This window comes from Amblyomma mixtum, chromosome 6 (genome assembly GCF_055824585.1).
Source record: "Amblyomma mixtum isolate Tamu chromosome 6, ASM5582458v1, whole genome shotgun sequence".
Lineage (NCBI taxonomy): Eukaryota > Metazoa > Arthropoda > Arachnida > Ixodida > Ixodidae > Amblyomma > Amblyomma mixtum.
This window is the reverse complement of record NC_143017.1, coordinates 67,481,528-67,499,096: the sequence shown is the minus strand read 5'-3', so window position 1 is coordinate 67,499,096 and position 17,569 is coordinate 67,481,528. Positions and strand designations below refer to the sequence as shown.

The window sequence follows — 17,569 nt, the reverse complement described above, 5'->3', positions numbered from 1 at the left end:
CCGGGCTCTATGCTATGCTGAAGTAGCCGACCATGAACTCCTGGAAGCACTCGGGCGCTCCCAGCACATGAGTTCCCGTTGATTGTTTAGGCTGACGATCCAACTGCTACATAACTTTTACACTCCAGAAAAGCATAATTTTTCCGACAGTCCGCACCATATGGGACAGCTCACATCCTGGAGGCCCGGCGAACTGCAGTGGCGGACCCGCTTCTCAAGCCGAAGTAGTCACCACGGGTCCTAGAATCCTCCAGACTTGTATAGCTGATACCAGTGGCCTGCACGATATTCCATGCAGTCACCGCATCCAGACTCACATCGATTGCGAGGGCCTGCGAGTTCTTACAGTGGCGAGCAGGATTTCGATGCCATCGATATACAGCCGACTTGATTGCAGATGTGTATATAATAGAGGATGCCAAGAAGAACAATGAAGTGGCACTCCTAATCCTCCTGAATGTGCAGTTAGCCTTAGATCGCCTTCCTCACCCCATCGCTGAGAGTTTGTGACGGCCTAATAACGGCCAGCAAGCTGAAACGCTTCATAGCGGTGTTTTTTTTTTTTTAACGGAGTCCGGGTTGGCAGCACGTTAAGCAGCATCCATCACGACCGGCATTCCTGAGTGCTCCGTCTTGAACCCGATAATTTTCAACCTTGCGCTGGCACAGATCCCACATTCTATACCACTGGACACTCCACTTGCAGCCTCCTCTCCCATTTACACAGATGGTGTGGCTGTTTCACTATGTGGAAAGGCGAATAGCCTCAAGGCAGCCAGAACGTCTCTACAACAAGCTCTGAATTAAGTCCAAGCTGTCATGATTCAGTCACACTTAGTGTCTCCACCTGAAAAACTGAAACCCTAGTGGTTCGCCTCAGAGGAAAGCAAAAGAGTTATCCTGCTGCACCCCTATAGCGTTGCTCTCCCCCGGAGGCAGCAAGATAAGCACTGGATCTTGTCATCGACAATTGACTGAAAGCTCCCTTTAAAAAAGCCCTCCTACCGATGGTCCGAATGGTAGGCACAGCTGTGAGGCATCTGCCGTGCCATATACATCTGGAACGCAGCGAAAGCCTCACTGTTCCGGTATGCCCTTCCTCTTGTGTAGTTCCGTCCAAGCCAGCTAAAGAGACTAGAAATCGTCCTCTGTTCAACCTTGGTGGAGTGCCTTGGAATACCACAGTACTCAGAGGTTGCTGCCACACTAGCCGAAGTGAGAACCCTGCCATTTGGTCTTCTTCTGCGGCATGGCCTGCTACACGGGGTTACGCTTACCGATGCCCCAGACGCCTTCCCAAGGATCCCTCTTCACGTGCCGAGAGGCTCTGCAGCCTCTGTGCGCTCACCAACGGCCTACAGCCGGCCTATACTACATCCTCCATCCATACTCCGTCCTTCATCCCGCTCCAACGCAGCCTCCATTGAAGATCGCCACGGACGTCCAAGCAGACCCCAAGCACCATTCCCCTGCCTTCACATCCAACAGTCATATTTTTCCTTACTGAAACAGGCGTTCGGCGTCAGTATGCACGTTACAGAGAAAGATCTGTGCTTTCTTATACCGGAGTAGCAGCGGCAGAATGCTCTGCCTCTCAACTGTTCGTCGCGAAAACTTGAGGCCATAACTTTTCGTGCAGCTCACCGCACAGCAGGTATCCTTTCCCTCATGGCGCGGGGGAAGTTCCCATTGAGATTTGTGACAGTTACTGCGCCCTTTCCTTTTCCTGAAAACCAAGTTTATTTTTTACCTAGCTGCTGACATACTTATGCACGTACGTCCACACCATCCAGCTGCCATTCTGTACGAATGCTTTCCCTTCAGCCCTCAGAAGGCGCTCAGCACTCGCTCTGGCTTTCCTGAAAGCACTCTTGCGCGAGTTCGAACAGTACGGTCACCAAATCTTCTTGCACTGACTTTCTTCTCATGCTGGCGTCCCAGAAATTGAGGTAGTTGACAGTGGGCAAGGCCGCGCACAAGACGAACACTCCTTGCTACTCAGACATGACCTTCCACGACTTCGCACGGTCGCACATCAACAGGTGTTATTGCCTCACTCCACCGCGACCGAAGAATCGCCTCATTATTGCTGTTCAAAAGCCTTCTAGGCACGAAGCGCACAAGGCGAGACCCCTCTCTAATTCTACACGTGAGGATTAAGCACTCCCAGACTGAAACAACGCTGTATTGCCGGTGTAGAGCCGCCGCCCTATCTCGTCCTTCCTGCAGAGAACACGACACACTAGAGAACCTCCTCTGCTTTCGTCCGTCCTATGTCAGTAACGGAAGTTCGGCACCATTAGCGAAAACTTGGGCCTTGAAAAATGAGCCTAACCTTCTTCATACGGCATGAAGTCAGCTGATGGCCTTTAGGCCCCTCATTGGCATCCTCAATCCAACCAGGCTGTCCACCACCCTCTAATCAGCTCCACTGCGAGTCAAGCCTCGATCACTGTCCTCACCGACCCCAACACTGACCTCATCCTCATCCCCCCAAACCAGTTCTTCACCCCTGGCTCGAAACCGTGCTTCGTTAAAACGCTTTAGAAATCGCACAGCTCTTTCTGTCAACCGTTTTTTCTTTCATTTGCTAAAATATATGTTATCGCACCGCAGCTGACACGGTGAACTTCCCAGCACGTTGCTTGTGCTTCCAAACTGGCAAGGAGCTATCTCCTTTGGTCTAGTAAACCGCAGGTGTTCCCTAATGAACAGAGCATCCGTCTCGAATGCGGGGGTGCCGGGTTCGATCTCAAGTGCCACCGGGCACCCACCGGTGATACAGTGGGTAGAAGCTTTCCCTTGGTATGGTTCTCGGCTTATTTAGCGTGAAATACTTAGGAATTGGATCTTTCACCCCACCTTGAGTAGAAGAAAATACCTAGAAGAAACACTGAACAGTGCGCATGCAGTTATGCAGGAAATTAATTTAGTCGTAGCATGGATTAGACAGCTACTTTTTTTTCCGCATTACAGCACTGGCTCATGAGCGCGAATGCTTCACTGAAGACAAATATAACGTGGATGAATAAATGAAATTCCATTAACAATATTTAGCTCGAAGACATAGCCTACTCCTCGTATTCGTTTCCTTCAGGCACTTTATTGAAATGCAAAGTCATGACCATAAAATATAGCTAGACTGTTGATTTCTCAGAGCAGCACCTGACTTCATACAGCGTATACGTTTTATAAGTACTGTTTTAGATAAAGCTGTCTTAAGTCGCACAGCAACGACAAAAAAAAATTCTCCGTTTGCGACACTGTGAAATTTCTTCCTCTTGAAGTATTCACGAGGATTCGTAATGGACGGCGAAGCTGAGGCAGTCCTTACTCAGAAAGCTTTAAATAAAGCATTCCGAAGAAACACTTTTATCTCAAAGCCTCTCTTCTCTTAACGTTCTATATACGAGAAGTCCTGATAGGGTTTGAAAAATTAATTTTTTGGGATGGGATGGGATGGGTTTCTTAAAATTCTACGCCGAAGCATGAGGTATTATTCAATTACGCGTGATAAGAAAGAGCAGATCTCGGCGCACACTTTTGAAACTTGTCCTTAGGCTACTCCCGTCATCTGCAGAGCGAAGAACGTTTCGAACTCCACTATTGCATTGCCTATGGCAGTAAAGGAATAACAATACGGTTTTACAGCTACTTCTGATAGGCGGATTTTAAGAGCGCAGTTTTGTTCAAAATGCCAAAGGTGCTTAACAACAAAGAGCTTGCCTACAGGAACGCAAGCGAATCAGTAAAGTTCAGACTTGGCTTCAAAAACGCCCCAAAAAAGGAAAAGAGCACACGTTTCTCCAAACACAATGGTCGCTGAAGGCACTTTCTTTTTATATCGCCAACCAAGCATCCTTACCGGGATCAGGATCAAAATCATAAATGTTCTATACGTATTCCGCGGTTTTACATTACATCTTTGATAATGAATAGGCTGCAGAAATCGACATTAGAGTTATGTGAGAGGTCCTTAAATTGAACAGAGTGAATGCTTCAGCGATGATTCCTAAATATAAAAACTGAGTGCATGATCTGTAAACGAAATAAAAAAAATAAAAAGTACAGTAAAATGCGTACAATTTCGCAAAGAATTTGTTTTTCTGTTCGGGATTCAAGTATTGCAATCGCATGTTTGTGTGAGCGAAACGTTTTAACAGTTTGCAGTTGCTTATTCTGGCTATATGTAGGAAAAAATGGAAAAGAAATACATCTTCACTTTGTTCCAACGGGTGGCACGGCTGGAGTGGCGGATGAAATTTATCTAAGTGCATGTGTTGCGCGGTGATTCTTGAGCATTATCGAGGCGCAGCATAGAATGTGATGGATCAGTTTGTAAATTAAGACTAGCATGTGGTAATTAAGGCATGACATTAGGGGCTCAATATTTAGCAGTGAATATGCAAATGCTACTGAATCATATTGCTTAACAAAAATAATCGCGCTTAATGCTGTGTTTTGAACAACCTGAAGAGGATGGAGCCTATAGTAGGATACAACTTAAAAAAACAGCAGTTGCTAACACTGGGCAGCTGTCCGCGGCGTTCTGTATTACTCCGCTGGCCAATCGCAACAGTAAGCGAAATGAGCTTTTTAATGTTTGACTATATCGAACAATCCAAGTGTCAAAATTATAGAGCTGATAGTCTTTTTATTGTGGTAAGCTTCTTGCTTACGTAACAAGAAACGTTTAACCAGTGAACTACTTTTTCTGTCGTGGAGGGATTGTGTGCGCGGAGGCTGACTGTGGGTGGAGCTTCACTGCAGACTTAAGTTGTATCCGACTATAGTGGGAAAGGTCGGACAATGTGGTGTGACTGCCTAAGCGATCTGCCACTCTATGAAGGCGTGATGTAACATTTGTAGCGTGCTAAAAGGCAATAATTGTTCCCAGGAGCTTTAGAGGGAGGGTCATTTTCTTGTATATTTTAAATGTTGCGTCACAAATGTGCGCATGCCATCATAGCGTAGAGTCAAGATATTCTCAGGTAAATTTTGTTTTCTTAACACTTTGTAGGCCTGTGTCATCAAACATAACAATGTTTTCCTTTGAAGGAAGCCAGCAATCGCCGAAACTCAGGAAATCATAGGTAGATGTTTTTATCTTTATTTGTTAATTTATGTCACTCATCAATGGGAAATTAATAATGTTATTTTATGGCTTAAAGGGTAACTGCATAGGTTTTAGAAATAAACGAGCTTAAGAGGGTCGAATGTGTGAAACTTACAGGTAAAGCATGCGAAGTCTTTTTGGGCTAGCGCTTGAAATAGTGAAGCAATCGCCGATTAAAATCCGGACGCCCTTCAAGCTTCTCCGCAGCGCACAACGCCAAGTGGGGAATGCATGATGACGTCATCGAAGGTATCGGTACATTTCCAACGCACAAACGCCTGCTTTGAAGGGAAAAAACCAACGCCACCCAAGGCGAACCCTGCCGAGAGTTGTTTGGCAGCGTTTAACGCGTCAGGGCAGGGTGTGGCTGACGACAGCGGTAATTTGAAATCATACCTTCCGTGACGTCACGCTGAGTTTTCCTGCACTTCTTCAGTGCATTGGGGAGAAGCGCAAAATCAATCGTCGATTACCTCACGATTTGAGATGCTAGTGCAAAAACACTTGGCATGCTTTACCTACAGCCTACATAGATATGAATGAATTCTTGAATATCGCGAAATTCTCAAAAAAGTGCTGCAGCTGCCCTTTAAGGCAATTGATTCAAAAGTAGAAAAGGCAACAAATGCATGCCGGCAGTGAGATCCAAACTCACTATCTCCGAATTTCAACTGCTCTGCTCTACCCCGTCAGCTACGGTGGTGGATGTTCAATCTTCTATTTTCGTGGGTATTTATGTTGCGTGTGACCGAATCTTTGAGAGTGTTCCCCTGCTTCGCTTTCGACTACCAGTAAGAAACAAGCGACGGCAGGAGCTGCACAACGCACAATTAGCCTGAAGCTGACATAAAATGTTCAGTATATGCGTCCCGTGACGTCATATCTGGAACCTGTTTAGAACCCCCCCTACTAAACTCACTAGTCACCGGATTTCATATGAAACATTTTAAATTGAACCGGAGGTGTATTCTATTCTTCTGGCTGTCGAGTATATTTAGGCGCAGCTTGAGACGCCAGCATGGTTCATTCTACCTAACTCTAACCTGGCGCTAATTTGCTTACAGCGTTCTGCTCGGTGCGATGCTAACCACATGCACGATATCTAAATTAATACGGGCATTAGTTTCTGGAGAATCGACATGAGACCGCACGAGGCTGCAGTGGATACTAGGTCACGTCGGCATCGTTAGGTGCATATAAGCAGACCAGACTGCAAACTGCTGCTCATTACTCTCCATCTGCTGTGCTTATCAGATTCATACGAGGGTGATCGAAAAGTGCCAGAAAGACATTATGTAAATGCACGTTTCAGTATCTAGGCCTGAAACAGATTCAGTTGTGTGTTTTTCTTACCATCCATATCGCTTTTCAGTGCTAACCAGTGCGAATCGTATGGTAAGCTTTTTCCCAATACATTGGCTCAATTTGGAATTACGCAGGCAGCTTCATTCATCGCATACGTGTAGATTGTGTCTTCTTGCGGGCACTGCCACTCCCGAGAAAATGCTGGAGATATACGCTCATGCGCAAAAGTTTGTGGGACCCGTATTCGTAGAAGAAAAAAAATTATTTATGCTTTGCCTCACTAGCCAATGGGCTGGTATGTGCTCTAGTGGGTGGAGCACGCATGTCCCCTCATTCATGCATGCTCCTCACCACGCAGAAACACAGTTTTGTCCGGCATCCAGCAAAGGTTTGTCCACGGCTATACTCATGTACCGCCCTGAATATAAGAAATGACCGCTATTTTTTTCTTAGGCCCATATTGAGCGATGTAGTTGAGGACATATTCAAAATAAGAAATTTAATGGACCGTCGATTGACCCACAAGCGCAAAGGACAACACTGAGAGTTCTGTTAACTTTTTTCCTTGGCAGTGAGATTATGTACAGGTATTTTTTTCTTTTTTTTAATTAGAATACTTGCCATGTGGCATAAGAAGAGGCTGTTGATAAGCTAGAGTAGGTCGTAGAGCCTGTTCTCTTCCAGAAACCGTAGCAGGCTCCGGCTCGTTGTGTTGTCCGTTAGTCACAAACACAGGTGTTGTTCCCTCGCGGCCGTAAGTCCAATTTCCAGCAATCGTCTTCTTCTGGTGTCCTGCGTTCCTGGGCAAGCCCACCCAGTCACGGTAGACGAAGTAGTGACGGTGATAACAAATCTTAACAATAGCAGTAGCTGTGACATTGATGATATCCAAATACAGCCAGTCAAGCATGTAGTTGACATAATTGCTCCCATACTTGCTCACAACTTTAACATCTGTTTAGAAACTGCAGTTTTTCCGGAAAAAAATGCAATTAGCAAAAGTTGTTGTTCTTTACAAAAAAGGAGATCGCAACGCCCTCGCCATCTACAGACCAATCTCTATTTTGCCAGTGTTTTCGAAAGCATTTGAGAAAATGCTCCATCTAAGAATGTCAAATTTCATCCATAAATTTAACTTGCCAACACCATTTCAGTTTGGCTTCAGCAAAAGCAAATCAACTGAACTTGCATTACTCCAACAAAAGGAATGTATAATAAAGCAACTTGAAAACAAAGCTATTGTCATTGGTGTATTTGCGGACTTCTCAAAGGCTTTTGACCTGGTAATTCATAAAATCTTACTAAATAAATTACACTACTATGGTATCCGAGGAAAAGCGCTCTCATTGTTAAGTTCTTATTTGTCGTTTAGATAGCAAGTGGTGTACATAAATGGTATACGGTCTGAACCGAAGCCGCTCTTCTGCGGTGTCCCCTAAGGCAGTACGCTAGGGCCTCTACTCTTCAATATTTACCTAAACGATATTGTCAACATTAGCGATAATACAGTTTTTTATCTATGCCGACGATACGAGCGTATTTTTTTCAGGTGAAAATGTTCATGAACTTATCAAACAGTATGCGATAATGAAAGCTCTTGGGGTCTGGTCTGCAGTTAACCTGATGCAAATAAACGAGAGTAAGACCAAAGCTGTCATATTTAGGTCGAAAAATAAAGTTATCCCACCGCACGATAATATTATATTAAACTCGCGGTCTGTAGAAATTGTTGAGCAGTTTAAATGCCTTGGGGTTATATTTTCTGCCAGTATGTCATGGGATTATCATGTCAATTATATCTTGAAAAAAATTGCTCAAATTACTGGTGCTATAGGCCGTCTAAAATACATACTTCCCACAAAAACTAAGATGCTGGTGTACAACTCAATATTCAACTCGCATTTAAACTATTGCCAGTTGGTGTGGGGCACTACAACATTCACTAACCTTGAACGTATTCATTTAATCCAAAAAAAATATCTCCGAAATACATATAATTTACCGTTCCGACATCCAAGTGCAGCTTTCTTTTGTCATTCCAGAGTTGTTAAAGCACATAATCTTTATAAATATCGCCTCAGTGTTACTTTTAAAACAGAAATCAGGAAAAATGTAACAAATCTTAAAAATTTAGCCGAACTAAGGAAAAAAGAATCAGTCTATCCAATAAGACGTGGCGAAGAATGGACAGTGCCAACACCTCGACTAAATCTTGGTAGGGAATGCCTTCAGTACACACTTCCATCTCTTCTAAATAGGTATATTCACATTAAGCTCGATTTGTTTCCTTTTTCACGTCGTGAACTACATAATTTGTTTTTGAATAACTTGGTTTAAGCTTCATTATGTATACATATTGCTGTTTCGTGTATTCTCGGATGCTTCCTTGATGTGCTTGTTTTTTTTTTTTTTAAATTGTATAAACTCTTGTGTTGCCTCCCTGTCAATAATTTGGATTGTAGAGTCGTCAAGCTGCCCAAGGGCAGCTTTTTTCTACGATTCCTCCATCTGTAGTGTTAGATGGGAAATAAACTTTGAAAAAAAAAAAAAAGAAGGTGAAGATCCATCTAAGCGGCCGGCGTGGAATGCTTGGGACATGTGCGGAGCTCTGCATCTTCTTGAGAGGTCCGTCGGCATGTCAACGACGAGTTAAGGGCCGCCTCGGTCCTTATCCTTCTAAGGGATACATCCTTCAGTCTCGTTAAGCTATGAGAAAAGGGGTAAGCACACGGCAGCATCATAACACGTGTACTTCTGATTATAGAGGACGACAAGATAGGAAGCGCGGAGTGGAGATCAAAAGGTAGGCAAGCGGGAGAGGCTTTTGTATTCAGGTTTTGATGTCTGGGACGTCTGCTTTCATCTGGTGAAGATTCTGAGTATCTTCTTGTGTCCAGTGCACCTGAATGCACTTCTTTAGTTTCATATTGATAGTATGTATCTCTTCAAGAAGTAAAAAAACAGCGCAGCGACGACGGACAAGACAGAAGAAAGAAGACAGACAAGCGCTGACTAACAACTGAGGTTTATTGGAAAAAACACATGTATTAATACCCTACAAAAAAACAACCAGGACACATGCTACTCCGCAAACACTTCCAATCATAGGAATCAAGATCTCAGAGATCTCAGAATTAATCTCAGAGTCGTGGAGAAGCACTGAGGCAGTGCTTACACACGTGTCACCATTCCCGTGGATGTTTGCGGGGTAGCATACGTCCTGGTTGTTTTTCTGGAGGGTATTAATGCATGTGTTTTTTTTTCTCCAATAAACCTCAGTCGTTAGTCAGCGCTTGTCCTTCTTCTTTCTTCTGTCTTGTCCGTCGTCGCTGCGCTGTTTTTTTACTTCTGCAATATGTACCAACTCGCTCAGTTTTCGGTTCTTCTGTATCTCTTCAGTGATGCTTAGTCTCTCTGTAACTCTTTTGAGTAGTTTAATAGCCGCTAAGGAGTCCGTGTAGATATGGGCTTCTTTTATAGAGGTTATGTTTTTTATAGACACCATCACATCACAATAGCGTAGAGCTCCCTCACCAGCGGGTCCGGGTGGTCGAAGACGTATTCCTGATCGTGATTAACTCAGAATGTTCAGGGCTTGTAGCAGCCGTTCTTCCACTCTTTTCTATGATCGATGCGTCTGTATAAGCTATACACGTTCCTTGACTCATATCAACCACCATTCGATTTGTGGGCTTTGCTTTGCTTTGGAGCTCAGTCGTCTTCTTGTTGGCTATCGTCGAGTGGGCCTACGGCAGTAGGGGAGGGGGGGGGGGGGGGAGAGGGGGCTATCCTTTTCGGTGACTCGGTGAGTGTGCTTTTACCTTGAGTACTGTATACAAAGCTGCAACGCATGTAAGTTACTTTCTCTTGAGATCTTTTGTTGCTGCCTCTCGCTGTTCAGTAAGTTCGGTTATTGTGCTCAGCTGTGCATATTCTTGGAGAATCGAGATGGGTGCTTTGGCACGACGTTGGTGGTGCGCATTGCGTTCCTATTTATTGTTTCTAGCACCGCCCATTGTCGTCTCGTCAGTAGATGGAACTGAGCCTGAAATAGTATTCGGGGTTGAAGTAGAGGATGTACATGACGTCTGGCCATCTCGGTCCTGGCCCCTAAACCTCTTGATGAGATGCGCTTGATCAAGTGCAGTGTAGTCGCTGCTGCTTTCTTTGTACGACGGAGTCATTGTGCCCCATTTTCCTAACTTGCGTATGTCTAGCCTAAGGACTCTCAGTTCATCCATACCTTGTAGTGTCTGGTTACCAATATTGAGCGTAAATCTTGCAGCTTGCAATTTTTTTCTTCCGTTTATCATAGCCACGTGAATGTAGCTCGATTTCTGTGGCGGCAGTTCCAAACCCGATTCGCGGACGTACTCCTGCCGTGTGTTTTAGGATTCTTGTGACTGAAGGTTCTGCGTCCAAATATGTTTATGAGTAGAATATATCGTGACATCATCTTCGCAAATTGTGACTATAAATGTCGCATTTCTCCTAATTTCCAAGCCAATGGGGTGAAGGTTATATTAAGTGTCAAAGGTACTAAAACTCATCTTTGTGGCACTCCACTACTTGAAGTGAATTTACCGATTTGTTCTCCCCTGGGCCGAATAGGGAATGTCCTGTCCTTAAGCAGGTTGTGTACTACTTTGTAATCGGTAAAGGAATGACCAAACTTTCCGTGTTCTCAAGGATCATCGCGTGTGACATGTTATCATCTTCTTTCGCCACGCCTGTAGCCACCATCATGGGGCACATGTATGACGTCTACAGCCAGTGTTGCGAATCCTGTTTCCGTGCCGAGGTTTGACCTAGACCAAATTCGTCGCAGATGTTACTTTTGCTCCTTTTCAAGCCACCACAATAGGCACGTGGGAACCACTTTCTCATAAATTTTACAAATTGGGGTAGTTAATGAGATAGGCTGCAATTATTGTATGTTGGTGGAAGGTTTTTCAGCCTTTGCTATCGGGACGACACCTAAGCATTTCCAGTCTTGTGGAATTTTCTCGATTTGCTATACCTCATTTATCGCACCCAAAAGGGCATCAAGAGCTTCTCCTAAGTTCCTGAAGACTTCGTACTGAATGTTATGTCCCGGTGTTGTTCTTTCGCTTGCCTCTTCTATAGCAGCTATCAGCTCTAATGTCTTAAACGGAGATCTTATTCCCATATTGTCCACCACGTCCTCCGTAGGCGGTAGTGCAGGAGACTGCACATTATTAAAGAGAAAAAAAAAAGGACTGCAGCCTGATCTGCAAACTCCTTCGGTGCGTAATGTCCGGCGAGTCAGGTGGTTTCGGCATGATTTTTAATCTGCCGCCCCTATTCTATACGACAAAAAGTCCTCTAGCGGGATTTATTATATTTTATCGTGCCCAGACTGCTGCCCCAATCTGTTCACCTTTTATGCTCCAGTTAGTTTTCATGGCGGCGTGCCTGAGCTCTCACTGGATAGACTGCTATCTTTCTGTCAATGTCCTCAGGGTGTCGAGTAGCGTGTTATCTCCGCTTATTGTTTATACGCCCGCAGTTGTATAAGGTGGAGGTCGGGACCTGGCTGTTCTGTTACTGTTGAACTGGTGGTGTTATCCTTAAGAACCGCTTGTAATGTTGACACAATCGTATCTCGGCTTACGTTATAGGGGCGAGTATCCTAATGTGCCACCATCCTAATGTGTTAAGGAGACTTTTATTCGCATTTGCTTCATTTGTGTTGTATTGAAAACTATGTTTATGGGGGTGCGGTCGCTACTGTAAGCACCTAATCCTTGCTCCCCTTCCGGTGTATCGAGACCCTTCCGCCACGACAGATCTGGAGTGTGCATTCGTGTTGCAGTCGGTGTTGCGTCGTCGGGTTGATTTAGCATTATGAACGCCATGTCTTTTAGCAGAGCGTGAATTTGATGTCCTCATTTCGAGTCATGGTCGTATCCCCAAGTTACACCAGAGCGTTAAAGTCCCAACGTACTAGTTCAGGTGTTTTGGGATATGTTCGACGAATGTGTATAACCCGTTCGAGGTTTATTACCATATTTATTGATGGTTCGTAAACTGACACTAATATTAGTAGTTTTTTTATTCAGACGCGTTGTACAGCAACGACTTCCTCCTGAATGCTGCACCACTTGCCAAAATCATTTGTAGCTTGGGGAATGTAAGCCTTAAGATATCTAGCAGCTTTTCGTGACTATTTTATCTCTGTTCTCGATAATTTATCAGGGATGGGAGAGCACTGGTCCCAAGTATATCCCGTGGTGATACACAACCGATTATACTCATGTATCAAAAACTCGCAGAAGTGCAGCTTGCAGTATAATAACTTTGTTTTAATTTCCCCGGCATTATTGGAGAGCCCACAACAGTTCCATTGGTTGATCTCTTCCCGAACATTGCGGCGGTTATATCCTGATTTATGTGGTTTGAATAAGGTGTGTCATTTGCGTAAGGGAGTCTAGTACCGCCTTCCATGCTGCAGGGTAATCATCACGTATAATTTCTGGCTCATGCACCAGCCTTTGGGTGGTACTGTATTAAGTCAGCTGTTCTTGCCGATCTGATCTTGTCATGCATCGGACTGCTATGCGCGCTTTTTATGACGCAGCTGTTCGATTTGTGCTCCCAGCATTGCAATTTGCTTGTCTATGTCATCCTGTAGGCTTGTGCAGTCCTCTAGTTCTGAAACCTCATCGGCAACGTATTCCGGCTTCGTCCGCTTTCAGTTTTGCTCATTCCTCAGCTCGGAGGCACAAGATGACTTGTGCTCCGCGTATTTCATGAGTGGCTGTACAGAGTCGATAACACTTGTCGAGAGCGCTCGAGCGGTGTGCTGGGGAGCAAATGAAGTTATATCTTATCGCAGCTGCTTCGCTGGGGGTAAGACGCTGGTGCCTGTGTGGTGCACATGTCTATTAGGCTTCTCCCCAGCACAAGTCATCATCATCATCATCATCAGCCTGACTACACCCACTGCAGGGCAAAGGCCTCTCCCATGTCTCTCCAATTAACCCTGTCCTTTGCCAGTTGCCGCCACTGTATCCCCGCAAACTTCTTAATCTCATCCGCAATCTTAATCCCAGCGCAAGTATTATCAGTGAAAGCCAATGTGTTCTTTAGAATTAGGCATTATTTCCACCAGATGGCACCGCTAGAGCGCTCTAGACAAGAGTAATCGACTCTGTACGTCTTCTGTCGTCTCATCGTGCAGCTCTTGCGACGTGACTACAAACCTGCTTGCACTGTTAACGCCATCATTAAGCCGCAACACCCTCCCCGGGCTAAATGAAGCTTTCGTCTTTTCTCTGGACACACTCAAGAAGTAATGTCGTGGTAATTTGACTTGCATAATCCGCATTTGTATTTCAACTCGCCTGATCCGGTTAAGCAATCTGGGTTGGATCTGTTAGGACAAACGTTTTGCAGCTGTTCCTCTCCGTAGCATCTGTAGCATTCCACCGGTCTAGGCTTTTACTGTTTCGGGCGTACAATACACCCGTTATAAAAAACATCTATCCGTGAAAGTCTCTGGTTCCTGAAATGTAACGCGAAATGTGCCGTTGCTCCCAGTACGATGTGCGGCCAGCATTGTATGCGTCGCAGATATGAGATCTCTCGCCACCGTGTCCGGGGAATCGGTCAAGTCCATGTTCGTAGCACGTATTCTTTTAAGCGGGCTTTTATTGCTCTTTGCTCTCCCGTTGGGCTTTTCTACCAGACAGCCTGGCGCCCTTCTCGCGCAGTGCGCTTCCCGTGAAACTGCGTGACACGGGCTGAAACAGCCTAATATATTTATGGGAAGAAGGGCGCCAGACTGTCAGGTAGAAAAGCCCGACGGGAGAGCAAAGCGAAGAAATGAAGCAAACATACGCAGATGGCGCAGTCGGAGGTTGCCGTTGTGGCGGTTAACAAGTGATTATTGGCTGTCTCTCGAGTGCGTCTCCCGCAAGCGTCTCAGGACACCTGATACAGGCCGCCCGTTAGGACCCAGCGGCGTCCTGCGGGGAAGTGTTCGTGTGTGTGTGTGTGTGTGTGGGGGGGGGGGGGGGGGGGGTAACGGCCTCCGTGTGCGCCGGGAGCCGGGCTTAACGCCTCTTTTGCCTCTCCTATCGCTGTTTAAACTCGTTCTTTGCTACTATTTTACCATTTCCACCTTCCCGTTTGTTTTTCTGGTTGTTGTTGTTCAGCAGCGGTCCGTGTGTGAGCTGTCGTGCTGTCTATTATACGGTCTCTTGCCCTCATTCCCAAGTTTGTTTCGAGGGCGGAGATTATACCTCCTCGCTTGTTCTGCGTCCTTATATTGACGAAATCGATTCATTGTAAGCCTGCCCTGACGAAGGGAATACCATTCCCTAAACTGTTGGCAAAATAAACCTTAAAAGAACAGTCGCGTTTTTGTCGTAATGCTGTGCCTAAACTAGTAACCTGGACCATTGGAACCCCTGCTAAATACAATATATATATATATATATATATAGCGATGTATACGCTGTTAAAGGAAACATTTATTCGACTAGACGTCTCGATCGGAAGACCGATCTTCTTATATATATATATATAGGCTTATATTTTGCTGCGTTGTTACGTTTCATAGCATCTGTACTGATGAAGTTCCGATGTTCAAGACAGGAATGTGATGAGCGTATGAAAGTCCGTTTTAGGTCACCATGTGTTTTCCCGCTTTTTTTATTAATTACCGGGCTTCTGCGTTGCACGACATTTCTTAAAAATAACTCCTGCCATGTTTTCTCGTAGCTGGAAAGTGGATTACGTCTAGAATTTGCACGTGACAGCAGATGTTTTGCATGAAGAGCTGTTTTCTTGTTGGTTTCTTCATGCATGTGAGCCATTATGACGTGCGGTTGCAAGAGTTTTGTCTTGAGCCGCCGCGGTGGCTCAGTGGCTATGGTACTCGGCTGCTGACCCGAAAGACGCGGGTTCGATCCCGGCCGCGGCGGTTGAATTTCTTTGCAGGAAAAATTCTAGAGGCCCGTGTACTGTGCGATGTCAGTGCACGTTAAAAAACCCCAGGTGGTCGAAATTTCCGGAGCCCTCCACTGCGGCGTTTCTCATAGCCTTAGTTGCTTTCAGATGTTAAACCCCATAGAACAACAACATGATCATTGTAAGGCTGGCCTGGCGAAGGCAATACCATTCTCTAAAATTTTGGCAAAATAAACCTTAAAAGAACAGTCGCGTTTGTCGTAATGCTGTATACCGGGCTTCTGCATTGCCCGACATTTCTTAAAAATAACTCCTGCCATGTTTTCTCGTAGTTGGAAAGTGGATTACGTCTAGAACTTTCACGTGACCGCAGATGTTTTGCATGAAGAGCTGTTTTCTTGTTGGTTTCTTCATGCATAGGAGCCATTATGATGTGCGGGTGCAAGAGTTTTGTCTTGACATTTTTCATTCCATCCATCCCTGAAGAAGGCAGTGTTATAGGCAGGGCGACACTATTAGTTAGAATTGTTCTCAACCATATTAAAATGATTAAGTTCCATCATTTAAACATTTACGTTCTATATTTAAGCGCCAGCTTTATTGTTGAAATTCTTGCTTGAACTAACTCTATACCCGCCGTCAGTGCGCAAACTCGCGTGACGCGTTTCTACTTAATGGCCTTAATTTTATCTCCACGAACTGTCCGCGCCCGCTGCTCCAAATAATCGGTAATGTAGGAGAACCCAAAGCATGTCATTTCAGCTGCGCTGCGACGTCACTACGTCTCCGCGGGAATTGGCTTTCACTGCACGGGACCAGAACGCAAATCTTGAGAGAGGACGAATATTCTCGATGCCGCAAGCTGTAGCTTAGGAAGGGTAGAAACAGGGGAGGGAGTGCTGAGACAGGAACGACGTATACGCGGTGACGGCGGCAGCTGGCAGATTGGAATTTCACTTCCTCTCTCTCTCTCTCTCTCTCTGTGGGCTGTCCGCAAAGCATCGGCGCTGCACACACTGAGGAATCGGGAGGGTGGCTTCGGGAAAAAGGGCGCGCTAAAGGCACTTGACACACGGCGCCCGGGGGCACATGCTTCGAGATGATTTTTCGCTCTTCGCGGACGGCCGGCGCGGTGTTGTAATGAAGAAAGACATGCCAGCGGTAATCACCAGCGGTGGCGGATTCAAGTAATAACGCCGCCGCTGCTGCTGCCGCATCCCAAGCGGCCGCCGTCGTAAAGGGAGAATAACGAGTGCTGCGTACGCGCCTTGTCTTGGCTCCAAAGGATCGGGGCCCAGAAAGCGAGGGCAGAGGCTTCTTTTTGTCCGCTGCCTCCGGGCTTCGTTTTCCGGCGTGGCAGCTGTCACGAGCAATAATTAAAACGAATGCGTCTTGTAGCGTGACGATAAAAGAAAACTTTTTTTTTGACTCATTGTCAATTTGTCTTGTTCGCTCTCTCGCAGGTACGTGGCAGGCTGTGTACGTCCGCGATAGCACGCGCGGGCAGCTGGAGATGAAGACGGACCGCGAGCTGGGAAGCTGCGTCGTCGCTTAGCGCCGACGGCCGTGGCGTGACGGTGAGGTCGGGCGCATTACTTTGTGTCGCGATGGTCGCGCTGCGGTATTGAGTATGCGGCGCCGTGTTTTGTCGTCGTAGCCTTTTGAGCTGTGATGTACGGTCAGGGAACACCGACGAGCTTTTAGTGGACGTCGTAAGTGCATATCCGAAGGTGAATGAAGATAGGAAAGGATGAAACGAATAACAGAATCGTGATGTTCGTTTTTCACACGCCACGTGTTGAAGGAGAGACACTGAAAGGATCTTTGCAAGCGAAGAACAGACAAAGCGTGCGAAAAATAATAACGGAATACGCACTTGCGAAACACGCTTTTAACCGAGCGAGAAAAATGTAGCTATAGTATTCAACTTTCTTCTGAGAGAAATCGGAAGAACAATTAATGATCCCTTTGGATACATAGATGTGCCACTGTGGTACTTCGAAAACGAAACTATTCAACTAAAAAGTGTCTGATTCTTCTCAAGAAGATCGTTGGTAAGCGCAAGCTATGTAGTACGGGTGCATTCAACTCATGCTATGAACCCAGCCTTCTGCAGTGGCCCTTGGGGAATGTGTCTACACCTGTCCTCGAAGGCAACTGCCAACAAGCGATGAACGTTCGGATTCATTTCCATTGAACAATACACATGCT

The 17,569-nt window shown here is 45.6% G+C and overlaps 1 protein-coding gene across 1 annotated transcript in view; it reads left to right on the top strand.

The window, feature by feature from the left end:
* Positions 1-16,913, top strand: part of LOC149339297 (uncharacterized) — a 306,061-nt gene extending 289,148 nt beyond the window's left edge. Inside the window, exon 3 of the mRNA XM_089550908.1 lies at positions 16,822-16,913. Coding sequence (XP_089407034.1) covers positions 16,822-16,913 — 92 coding nt within the window. The remainder of the gene's footprint in view (positions 1-16,821) is intronic.
* Positions 16,914-17,569: the final 656 nt, after the last annotated feature.